Source organism: Cylas formicarius, unplaced genomic scaffold, assembly GCF_029955315.1.
Source record: "Cylas formicarius isolate icCylForm1 unplaced genomic scaffold, icCylForm1.1 PGA_scaffold_4__25_contigs__length_36172078, whole genome shotgun sequence".
Taxonomy (NCBI): Eukaryota; Metazoa; Arthropoda; class Insecta; order Coleoptera; family Brentidae; genus Cylas; species Cylas formicarius.
The window spans coordinates 12,021,435-12,035,018 of NW_026844334.1; the positions used below are offsets into that span (position 1 = coordinate 12,021,435).

The window sequence follows — 13,584 nt, forward strand, 5'->3', positions numbered from 1 at the left end:
TAAACATTCGCTCCGCTCATGCCATATAAACTCGTAACTAAAATGCTGTTTACCACACTTGTTGCATAATATACTAGTTTCGTGCTGTTTCTGAATCCTAACGATTGTCAACATTTTCCCAGGTACCCTATACATAAATGTCTTAATACCTTATTTTATGTAAAAATATTGCATTCTATTATTTATGTATTTTAATTGTGTTTCTATTAATGAACTGTTCATACTTAACATATTTTGCTAATGGATGATCAAAATTTTGGATTATGTATGTAAATTATATGAATTTCCGAAGATAATATAAATACAATTAAATATATAACATGTATTTTATATAAATATTGGGCGCTTATTTTTTCAAGTGAAATGAATGAAATAAGTCTATCAATATTAGTATGTGGGAAAACACTGTCCAACACTCAAGGAAAGAATATAAAGCAGAGGAATTGTAATGTCAACATGAAGGAACTCCGGAGCAAGTCCGCCTAATTACGAACTAATTCTTAGGAATTATACGAAAAGTGTCAAGGAATTCCAGAGGAATTCTAAGAAATTTTAAATATTAAACGAATTACGGTTTGCACTTTTTCTTCTGGGGTGTATTTATGAATCGCCTCAAAGTTAATCTTTATTTTTATTCATTAAATTAATTACTTTAGTTGTATTTAAAAATACTACGATTTATAATCAGAAGTTATGTGTAACTTGAAGTGCTTTATAAAGAAATGTTCGTGTCCGAGCATCATTTTCTTGTTCAAAAAGAATAAAGGGTATTCGATTTTTTGTACGACGCTCGTCGCTTAACGGAACTACATAAAATTTGGCTGACTCAACTCGCGTATTCCAATTTCCCTCCCTAGTGTCGTATAAATTCGTCCAATAGACTCCCCGCCCCCGTATGCATTATTCCGTTTTATCGAAAAATCGCGATTTCCCCCTTCACCTCCCGACGAAACCGACAAGAAGCGGCGAGCCGTCGCGAATCCGAAGAAGAAATATTCGTACATACGTCGTGAATCCGCATCGTAACAAATAGAGCGAATTCCCTCGGAAACGGGATGTGCTTCTCGTCGGAAAAAAGCTGGAGCGACGGCACCCATATATAGGAATTGGGTTTGAGGCGCCACGCGGACGGCCGATCTGGAACGGGCTGCCATCGACTCCTCGAAGGGTGGAAAAATCGACTCTCGTTCAACGCCAGAGGATTTACGGTGTCGTTGCAGCTGCAAAAGAAATGGCGTACGCTCGTAACTTCCATCTAACTACGTTTTCAACGAACCATTAGACTTGTGTATAGTTTCTCTCTTCCCGAGTTGTACCACGGCGATTTATTTGTTTGTTTATTAAAGCTTGTTAAGCATTTGGTGCAAAGGGAGGAAAACTAGATGAAAAGAGATAAAAAAAGTCTATGTTTCCAAAGCAATTCAACAATTCTAACGGAAAAGTAAGCGGCTTAAGTTTTCTGTTAAATTCAACTTTGGTGTTAACTTAAAAAGTGTTATTCCTTTTCTTCCTTAGAGTTATTATATTGTATCTAAAATTTTATTTTTAGAATTTATATGTAATTCTTTAGTTTATATGGACTTTTTGTATTTATTAATTGCTCCTCTATAATTTTTATATGAGTGAAACACGAATAAATGGGCGTTTAAATAAAAAATAAATATAAAAAACATATTTCAACAAAAAGACTGAAATAGTTAGAATGAAAATTAAATTAGGTATGGAGCGGTGAACCAATTGTTATTGGGATTACATAATATAAGGGATCCATTATGGTAAAAATTGGTGCGCCTCGGATGGCTTTGATGCCTTAGGCAATTTTCTTTCTAAGCAGCGAAATCCATACACTTAACTCGTTTACCCTGAAGATTTAGAGATGTCGACGCATATTTTGAGAAAATACTGCCGTAAAAATGCCGCATCCTAATTTATTGACATGTTAGCGGTCATGTTGGTTGTTGGAGGTTGGAGGTCAAGGTCGTGTTGAATGGACGTTCTCAAAAGCATCTCTAATAGCTATATGAGATTTTGTTTTAAATAATAACAATATTCGCCGCAGTATATTTTATTGTACATATATTATTTTTATATTATATCCTTCTTTGGAACAATTGAAGAAAAATTATTTCGATACTGGACGCGTTGCCAGCTAGAATGACGAAATAAAATTGGATATATGTGTCTATGTTTTTCAATGTTTTAAAGTATGACCAGTGTTTGTATTGGTTACACAAATCCGTCAGTTTACAGTATTATTGTCGAACTATCCTTCAATAAAAAAATTAAAAAGTAACTGGATGCATTATGTCATCAAATTTAAAGATGGTGTTATTCAAAAGCATCGACTTGAATTTAACTAACTTTTCTAACTTTTCTTTTGAACATAGTACCTCTCTCTATTAAGGATAAATTTACATGAAAAATATGCATTGTTGATTGTGAAATCAATAAAAACGGCTTATAATCTGTTGCAGGAAACATGAAGAGCGATCTTGTTGAGACAAAGTGACTAACTGGTGATGAAAAGTTTTTTCACTATAATTTACTAAATAATGCCGATGTCCGAACAAAAATTGGTACCTGGAGATTTTTTGACATCGGAAATTTGAATTTGTTTTTAATTTAGCTCTTACTTACATATTACTGGAAGGTATATGTTACCTACATATCTTTTTTCACTTTCGAATGCGAACGACGGCATATTATACTTTCGGTAAAAAAAATTAAAAATATCAGGGTTAGTGCCTTTTATTTCTGTTGTAATGTGATAAATACAAACTTAATACAGTTTTGATGTATAGTTGATGTAGTATGTAACTGTCAAATATTCGACACTTCTTAAATAACACCATTTAAAAACTGTATTTGAATTCAGTCTAATATTCTTTGAAAAGCTACCATTTTAAGGTCCGTTTCATAATTCATTGTAAATTCATGTTTAAACTTCACATTATTTCTTATCCTCTTACTAGCAAAAACACCTATTAAAACAATTGTACTCCTTAATATCTGATAATTATATATTTATATTATTTCTGTATAATCCATTTAATAAGGCATCGCCTAAAAATAGACTTTCAGCTTTTTACGATAATGTAAAGAAAGTAATGGAACCAACCCGTCGGTCGGTCGTACAAAACAATGAACAAACAAAATGGCAAACTTTATTCTACGATAGCCGAATTTAGACGGTCTCACGCATCCGGCAGCTGTAGATATAGACTCAACATTTAAGTTTAATTAAATCCATTCGAAGGCCATTAGGCTCCGGTCTTCGCGCAAATTATACGCCAAATCGTCCGAAATAATTGAATTAGGAACGACAATTAGTTAAAGTATTACCTAAATAAATTACAGTGACGTTGCTCGACGTTGAACCCTTGACATTTAATCGGCAAGCAGTGTCGAGTCCTTTGCTGAATGCCCGACGAACAGGAGACACTGCAGGAGGACCAATCGCTCCATTTGCTCCAGCCTGTAAAAATTAAAAGAGCGCGACACGCGCCGGAAATAATGATCAGCAATGACGACGACGTAGGGATCCCCTTCACTTAATTGGGAAACAAAAAATTGAGTTAAGGAACGAAAAATGTTTTTCAATTTTAAGACTTCCTTATTTTAATTAAATCCAGAAAATATTAAATAAACTAAATCAAATGTAAATTACAAATTACCATTAAGTCCATTGAATATTGAGTCTTGGATTAGAAACAGAACAAAATATATGCAGATTGTTGAGCTTAAAATATCTAGATTTAAAGCAAATCACTTAGATAAAATGGAATTATTATTTTTGCCCAGTACTTTAGAACTATTTGACGGATCCTTGTCGTACTTGGCGGAAAGTATACGATTGACGATCAATAAAAGTTTCTGAATACTACCCAAGGCGAACGACAGGGATAAGTGCCTGGCTTTAGTAAAATTTCTTTGATTCTCCAATAGTTTGTATGTAAATAAAATACTTTTGGAGATATTTATCGTTAAATATAAAGTTGCAGAATTATCTGGATGTGATTAGGCGAGTTTTTGTGCGCAACATTTTAAAACGTATATTCTGTAGATTCTGCATATAATATATCTCAAATTATTAATAAATCACTTTGTATAACATTCATTTGAAAAACAGTTCACACATGCAGTGAGAATTTTGTTTTTGATTTAAATGATTTTTTATTGACACTGGATAAAATATGATAGTTGAAACTAATTTCTCTTCGGAATCACACCCTGTATTATTTATATATAATTAAAGAACACCCTTTCTATGTGTTAACAAGTACTATTAAGAGTATGTATGGAAGGTAAAATTCTCAACTAAAGATTTGGGAAAAAAATTTCATAACCAAAGTTTTTCGTTTATATTTAACTTCGTCTGCTTCGTATAAGAAAAATATTTTGTAATATCACTTGGCAAGTTCATTTTACCCATTTTACTCATTTGACTTTACTTTATTTTCTTCAAAAGTAGTTTTTTCTGAGTTATTTTCTGATGATGGGCCAGTTTCGAGAGGATTTGATGATTTTCGGTATGTCTGGTGTTGCCTAAACTCTGTAAGAAAAGCAAGAAGGAGAATTCTCACCTTTAAGACGAAAATGTGGTAAACAATTTTTGTAATGTTGCTCCAAGTAAGATTTGATGCACTTTTTAATTATTAACTAGTGGGAGGCGCTGGCGGAAATCCAGGTAACGAGTACTATAATATCGTAAAAATAAACAATACGGGCCAATTCAGCATTGAATATTTTGATCTTAGCTTACGTTTTTTGCATTTTTTTTGTATCTCTTACGGTTTTAGGGTTAGTTTAAACATTCATGTAGCCTTAATTACGGTAGTTACAGCAATAATAATCGTCGTTTTGACAAAATATTGAGAAAATCTGAGGATCTCCGCCAATTCAAAAGTTAAAAATGGACGTAAAGTCCCCTGTTTTTAGTACAGCCAAAATATCAAAAATCAAGAATAAAGAATTTATAGGGAATGTCTCAAAATACTATGATATCAATGACCTCCTAGTTCGAAAACAAATTGACGTATCATTGATGACGTGTGAAAAAATAAAAGCTGTTTTTAGTAATTTATTTTTTCACCACGTCAATTGGTTTTCGAACTAGGAAGTCATTGTCATATCATAGTATTTTGAAACATTCCCTATAAATTATTTATCCTTGATTTCTGGTATTTTGACTTTTAAATATGCCAATTTGTTTTACACAAGCAATGTTTTGCTTAGTTTTATTAATTAATATCTTTAACGTTTCTTTAAAAATCGGGAATTGTCAGAAATAGTAAGGTTATAAGGACTTTTCTAAATTGCATACTTTTAAAAATTTCCCTGTAGTTCAAACACGAGTTTACGTATCACGACGTGGTTTTCATTCCATCCAAATTGGGCTTCCCTTGTATAGATAAATCTTGGCTAAAATTTCAAATTTAAATTCGTTGTGTAAGGGGTTTGTTCGTGGTAAATTCTGACTGGAGATATGGAAACATTTTTTATAAAAAACACCCTAGGCCTACAGAAAGAAGACCGACGGCTTTTTCTTTTCAATTTATAATTAACCCTTATTTAGTGATAACTGCAACATAATTCCTGAAACCAACTCGTATAAAACGGCAGGTTAAACTAAGACTTCTCCGACCGATTTAAACCTTCTTTGATACAGTTTGTTTTCCACGCTTCCCGAAAATCCTTTAAAAATGACGGGTTTTATATCTCGGATATCTTTCGTTCGTCGTCAACGCCTTGTCATTTTCTAATTTCGTCTTCCCTTGGATTCTATTATCGGGCCTCGTTGAAACCCTTATCGCGACGAGACGGACGCGCGTGTCCGCGAAAAGAATCCCCCCGGGGAGCAACGAGAGATTTATTACTACCCCCCGTTGAAAGTAATGCCCTTGTGAATTACCGCGCGGGCGCGCGCGGATGGTGGGAAGCTTTTCTAGGTATAATAGGCATAAAAAGCCAAAGTCCAAGGGAAGTTAATGAATTTAATCTAGTATGGTCGGTTAAACTAGTTGATCTTTTCTTTCTGAAAAGAACCGGAATCGTCGCTAGCGAGATTACGATCCGGCCTTTTCGGAATTCAAAAGGCAAAGTAAAATTGGGTAATTAAAAAAGTTGTGTTAACTGCAATTCACGGCATTAATGAATATTCGAATATTTAATTCAAAGAGAGACACCCAATAAATTTTAAATATCGGTGGAGGAGGGGAGAACTTGATGGCAAATACTTATGATAGTGTATTCCGACAAAAATATTTGAAGTACTACGCAACTCTATTGGTGACTTTACAGGAAAAAATATTGAACTACTTTCGTGTTTTCGTTGTACGGTTTATGTTGTTATCGCTTGCAAAATGGTTCGTTAAAAATCGTTGGCTATTCAGTGCTTTCATGGATTCATCCCAGTGATCAACATTAAAGGAAAAGCTTACTGTTTTCAAATCCAACTGACACTGAAAGCAAGCACACTGTAAAAATATAGGTAATTTCATCGAAAAATATTGTCCTTCTATCATTTTCTACATACCACACACTACAAAAATCGATAACAGAGCAACGAATAATCCTTTTTTGTCGCTTATGGTGGTAAAATGCGCTGTTCAAAGGTTCAAAGGTTACATGAAAACATTATGGAATACTTCCAAACGTCCATGTGTGTTTATTATCAGCAGCGTCACCATCGTGGAATAAATTGCCGGATATAGTCTGTTCATAGATATAAGAGTGGCCAATTGCGTTTGAATGGGATTATCCAAGTGTGGTCATTAACATACAATGCAACAAGATTATTACCTAAAATTTCTAAATTTAAATTCAGGTAAAATTGTGGTCCGTAATAGAAAATAATTTTGTACCTACCTGTGTTTAATATTCTTTGGTTTGGTATACTACTTAGTTTAAGTTTATTAGTAATCATTCTTATTTCGTGTGTAACACAGAGTGTGTTGAATCGTGTGCGAATTATGCAAAATATGTGCAAGTCTAGTGTATCTTAGGAGATGCGCGCGCCCAAATGTAGGAAACACTATTCTATTGAGACTAAGGAAGTTATAAACAATATTTATTTGACTCTCATTGAACGTGGTGCCAGCAAGCAAGCATCTTTAAAAGAAACGGCCACATTGACAAAAATTCCAACATCAACTGTATGGGAACTTGTGAATAATCCCATTTCAGCGAGGAAAAAAAGAAACGATGCTGACATTTTCGCGAGTGTAGATGAAAGTGATCAAGATATAATACGGCGTAAAATTTACCAGTTATACGAGGAACAAAGCGTGCCTGTATTAGATATCTTAATTAGGACTCTTGAAAAAGATGAAATCGGTGTTAAATGTGGCAGAACTACCATATGGAAGTGTATTCAACACTTACTTGGATGAAACCTGGTTCGACACTTATGATACCCCGGAAAAGGGTTGGGTTGACTCAACTGATAAACAAAACAAACGCGACATCTGGATCTAAAGATGGTTGGATTCCAAATGGACTTTCTCTGTCTGCGAAAAATATTAAAGATTCTTCTCTGGATTACCATGAAGACCCCACCGCTGATTTATTTGAAGGTTGGTTTAAAAACAAACTAGTTCCACACATTCCTCCTAATAGCGTCATTATAATGGACAATGTAAGTTATCACAGTAAACAGTTGATTAAAACCCCTTCCTCATGTGACACAAAAGCAACAATCCAAAACTACATGTATAATAACGACATTTATTTTCAAAAAAATCAATTAATTGAGGTTCTACAAAGCTTGAACCTACAAAAGCAATACGTCTGTGATAATTATGCAAAAACTCTAGGGCATACAGTTTTAAGGCCTCCACCTTACCACTGTATATTTAATCCTCAATGTCCTCAAACTTATAGAAACGGAAGTTTTTAACATCCCTCTACAAAGTTGGGCAAATTTTATTAAACATATAGAAAAAGCAGAACAATCGTATATCCATATTGCAAATAATATAGAACAAATAATAATTAGAACGGGTGATGATAGCGATAGTGATACTGATATATTAAAAATATTAAAAATATTTTTTAATTTTATTTTAGATTTAAACATAAATACATACATAAACAAATAAATATTGTTTAGTATCTTTCCTAACAAAACCCCAAATAATTAAATTCTAAGCAAAGTACGGACCTGTTCGGCCATATTTCATTTTTACAGCTTGCCCGGGTCTTTCCTTAATTCGTATGAGTTAGTCACTTTCTTATATCTATGAACAGACTTTACCTAGCATATAACGTTCAGCATTCAGAACGTTGCATTTAGCTGCTTCTTTTTATAAAGAATATCCCAAATTGGATAAACTAAAATATCTAGACGACATAAAATGTTGTGCTCTACATCTTAAAATTATTCTCATGGTTGCAAAGTTGCTATCTCATAACAACTATGGAATTTTGTAGATGTTTATTTTTACGTTCTTCGCAAAATACTAAATTTGTTATCCGTACGATGCGTGTAACTAATTTCCATTCAAAAAAGTTGAAAGTTAACTTCTAAAACAATTGTGGATAAATAAATAAGTTTGCTCATAAGAACAGCCGCTATCTAATACAAATAGTGTCAACTACATCCTAGGAGTATTACAGTTTATTAGTTAAATCCAAAAGTTTGAAGGTCTTTAAGAAAAAGCTTTAATTTAGCAACATATATCTTCCATTATAATTCCAAGTTTTTATTAGAAGATTCTGTATTTTCTGATCAAAATGGCTAGCTAATGAGAAAATTTATTGAAAGGTTTTACATAATTTTTCAAAGAAACTTCCACAGGCTACTGTAATACTTTTTACGAAACTTCTGGATTCCTCCTGCGTCGGTTTTTGCTAAAGCTGAACAGTTTCAGTCAAGCCCTGAAGAAGCTAACGGGATGATTGGCGAAACGTCAGCAATTTCGACTCAGCAAAAACCGACGCAGGAGGAATCCAGAAGTTTTGTAAAAAGTAAGGTGTTACATATTGCTATACCCATATGCAGTGGTTTTGGTTGTTTTAAAACACCGATTCCATCAAAAAAGCTACTAGATTCCCATTACAAAATAAATAAGAAGTAAAAGTTCAGATTTTCACGAAATTATATATTTTGACATGACAGTTGTTTCAAATGATCAATTTTATAAAGACACGGTGTTGTCGAAATAATTATCATGGCAAAATATATAATTTCGTGAAAAAATAAACTTTTAGTTCTTATTTATTTTGATAAATGGATTTTCATCAAGTAAAAGCCACCTCAGTTCAATATTTGATATATTTATTTTTATGCCTTTGATATAAAAAACAAGCTGTATGTTGTATAACTTTTTCCATGGTAACCTAGTTATTTTGGCAGGATTAGTTTTTTAGGTGTAGTAAAATGTAGTTAATACAATTCCATAGAGTTTTGGTTACTTTTCATTCTGACTGTAGAATAGAATAGAATAGAAAATTACAGCTTTTTGATGAAATTAGTTTTTAAAATGCCACAGCACCATAATCTGTAGGTTGATTTCACTTAAAATTCTAAGGGTATTATGACATTTAGGGAGATCTTGAGACTTTCGTTTAAAAACTTGGGGAACAAAACAAATTTTAAATAATGTCCGAATCGAAGTTCGCGACCTTTCTCTCACGAAAGGTTCTGTCGCATTGAAAAACCACCCCAAACAATAACCCGCGGGGTTTTTCCTCGGCATAATAACTTTCCCGTTAGCAAAGTCTTTGATGTACATTCTGCTCTAACTACTCGAAAAAGAACACGGGTACTTCATAGCCCGGAGTTTAAATTACAAGGGGGATGCGACGATCACAAGGCGAAGGTATATAGCAAAATATAACAAAGGATCTTCGCCATAAAAGAAAATGCCTCTTACCATATTGAAAGCATTTTCATGGGTAAATGTTTAAGAAATTCTCAGAAAATCCAGTGCAATCGCTGGATGGGCGGCAGCGGAATGATGAATTATAAACGAATATAAAATTATGCAAATAAAAAACGCCACTTCGTCAAATATTCACCAACCTAATGAATTCCAGACCCTCTCGTCTACGTCGTCGTCCCACTTGACGACCCAAGTGGCCCGAATCTCACCCGCGACTAAGTTCCCGAAGATGATGTATTCACTAGGAACGTCACTACTTCCTGCACAATCTCTTTGGGGCTGAATGGGAAAGTCGACATTGATTTTCCTGAAAGAGAATTAGAACGGTCTAATAAAAAATGCTATCGTCATTCCAACCCTCTTACGAAGATTTCTTTTACAGCTACTTCTTTTTACTTTAATAAAAGCTACCGGTCTGCAATCAAATCGTCCCTGAAAAAATTATGTCATAAATATATAGATTTTAGTGCGCTGAATTTGTTCCAGTTGGACGATATTTCCTATCACGTCTAGATTTTTCCGTGTTTTTTTTTAAATATCACAAATTTAGTTTTTTTTAATTCATTTTATGCGTTAACATCATAAACAGTGTACTGTGAACTCCGGCTATAAAGTACCCTCTAGGGACCAGAAGATGAGTACTCTATATAAGAGGAAGTACGCTATAAAAAATCCAAAAAAAAAAAGATGTAGGTAAGTACATATTTTTATTTATATTACATAATAAAACTAACAATCACTAATGTAGATACTAAAAAACGACAGAAATGAAACTACCTAAACTAAAAACTTATGTATCTATATAAACTTTACAACAAACAAGTAAAAATACATTATTTTTATTCTTTTTGAGTAAAAAATTCGTTATTTTTGTTTGTTTATTTTTTCTCAATACAAATTTCATATTCTCGCTGCTTTTCAAACTTCCATGATGCTTACATAATATCCGCCGTTACATTATTATTAGTAGATCGTAAAAAAATTGTAATAATTTTAGCTGCACAAAGAGCTTCAGAATAACTTGGAACTTCGTCCTGTTGAACACCATCATCGCTTTCGTTACTAGAGCTTTGAGGATCATTTGGCTGTAAAACTTCAGTAATTTCATTATTCGTTAATAACTCCGTTGTTATTAAATTGTCATCAACATTTGGGAAGCTATCCAGCTCAGGAAGATATATTTCATTGTTGGTTAGATCTTGGCTGCTATTGCGCAACTAATTACTTAGGGGAATCTCCCAGTCATCGTCTTCATTATTTTTGTACTTCTCGAACCACTCAACCAGAGGTAAGTCACCGTTTGCATGTCGAAAGCAGTTTGAAATAGTGGAAGATTGTGCAAGCAATTTTGTGGAGGCTAAAATGGTGATGTTGAAAAGTTCCTTATTTTCAAATGACTGGATCAAACGATACGAAAAATATCTGCGGTAATATGTCTTAAGGCATCTTATTTTGCCCTGATCCATTGGTTGGACGACTGAGGTGCTATTTGGAGGCAAACACTCTAATCTGATATTTGAAAGGATTATATTTTTTGGATGAGATGTACAATTTTCAACCAGAAGCAATATTTTTCTATTCTGACTTTTTAGTTTTTTATCCCAATCCTTTGAATAATTATAAAAAAAACTGCTGAAGTCATCCACGCTAGCTGGCTTGACTTATAAATGATAGGTAGATTTCTCACATTTTTCATGCATCTCGGTCGTTCATCTTTACTAATAACAAGAAGTTTCCATTTTTCGCTTCCTGTCATGTTTGCACAAATCCAAACAGTGTATCTCAACTTCGATTGCTTCCCACCCAAACACTTTTCTCCTTTAAATTTAAGGGTACGACCTGGAGTTATCTTGTAAAATAGCCCAGTCTCGTCACCATTGAAAATATCCTCAGAGCTGTAATTTTGTGCAATACTGAGCCACTTATCCTCCAACCAGTTCAGCACAGCTTGTTTGTTAACATCTGCTTCACCAGAACCTGTAGAACCACTAAAATCCTGACCCTGCAATCCCCTTTCTTCGGCTTTCAATTTCAGAGCTGGACCATTTATTGCAATATTTTCGGATCTTCGAACTTGAAACCATCATAAAAGAGCTTTATCTATATCTGAACGTACAGGACTTCCAATGTTTTTAATCCTGTGCGAATTACAGTCGCTCGCTTTCTTGATCTTTTCGCGATTACTTCAAATTGTAGATATTGTTGTTTTTGCCAATTTCTTTTGTCTAGCAATTTCCGCCTTACCGGTGATACTCTCAATACTTCCGATAATCTCTATCTTTTCTTTTACAGTTAAAGACTTGCGCCGATCCGCCATTTTAACCACAAACTCAAAAAATCCGCTCACCACCACCGCTCGATAATCCGGCTCGTACTTTATAACCAGAACACTAGTAAAAATATTGCACTTTATAACCGTAGTAGAAGTTATATATGGTACGTAATATCTGATGAAAAATTAAGAGCATTTTGGCAGGACCAGCAAAATATGTACATAATACCCAGAAGTACTTTATATCCCATGTACGTTATAATGAAGTTTACTTTATATACATACAAAATAGATTTGAACGAGTTGTAAAATAAAGAAGAAAAGTGCAGAATGCGATTTTTATGGTAGTATGGTATATGCGCTTTCGCAGTATTCGCTGAAAATTTGCATAATTTGTCTTTTAATTGTTTACGTTCTGTATCAAATATTTTGGTAAGTTTTGCATAAATTTCATATTCTCTATATTTTTGTTAAGTATTTTATATGTAGTTCATGTACAGAGCCAATAAAAATAAAATAGCAATTGCAAAACTTTTCTAAAATGAATTTCATTTCATCATAGGTTATAGAATACCGCGAAATTGTCAGAATTCTACATACCGTTTTTGCCACATTTCTGGTGATTTTACTCTAAAAATGCAGCGAAATGTCCTGACCGACCTCGTTAAAACGGCTTATCAGCTTTATTTTGGATTTTGCTATCGCTGAGAGGGATAAAAGTTTGCTTCCAAAAATATGCTGTAACAGTTGCTTAAGAAGTTTGAGAGGTTGGCTTGAAAGTAGTCACAAATCTATGCCGTTTACAATGCTAATGTTTTGGAGTGAACATACACGAGGATTCCCGAAAAAAAATAAAAACAAGATTATATCGCATCGCATCTGCAAAGAGAGCAATTCCTCGTGGGGAAGGCACCGTACCTCCAGTTCCACCAAAAAATGGAAAATTAAAAAATACTTGACCTTCATCTACATCTGGATCTTCAATTCCATCGAAAGAACCTCAATCACTTAAACAATGCGAGTTCATGTGATTAAAACAGTGGAATTTGTTGGATAAAAGTACAAGAGTCGCAAATTTTCTCACAAGACAAGAAGATTTCACTAGAGTTACTGTTCGTAATGATGCTGCCGGGCTTCTTCAAGAACTTATTTTTCCAGAAAATTCTGATTAATGGAGACTTTTTAAGGATGTCTCAATGATAAGTTTGAAAGCTATTTTATTCCATAATGGTAATAAATACCCATATTATATTTGAGCTGGTTAAAAGCTGGTTAAAAGCTGATTAAAAGTTCAGTTGTTTTCTACGCGAGTGAGACAGCCCCCCTAGAGAAAAACATTACAAAGTCAAAACTTGACCACTAAGGAAAATTTATCTGCCCCCACTTCACATAAAGTTGGGACTCACGAAAAACTTTGTGAAAGCTATG

The 13,584-nt window shown here is 33.7% G+C and overlaps 1 protein-coding gene across 6 annotated transcripts in view; it reads right to left on the reverse strand.

Moving 5' to 3' along the window:
• LOC132701348 (uncharacterized) overlaps positions 1-13,584 on the reverse strand; it is a 97,156-nt gene that overhangs the window by 13,475 nt on the left and 70,097 nt on the right. For all 6 annotated transcript variants that reach the window (XM_060669176.1, XM_060669175.1, XM_060669173.1 and 3 more), the window contains 3 exons: positions 10,025-10,191; positions 3,343-3,475; positions 1,007-1,220 (listed from right to left, as the gene is read on the reverse strand). In XM_060669176.1, the coding sequence (XP_060525159.1) occupies positions 1,007-1,220; positions 3,343-3,475; positions 10,025-10,191 (514 nt within the window). The remainder of the gene's footprint in view (positions 1-1,006; positions 1,221-3,342; positions 3,476-10,024; positions 10,192-13,584) is intronic.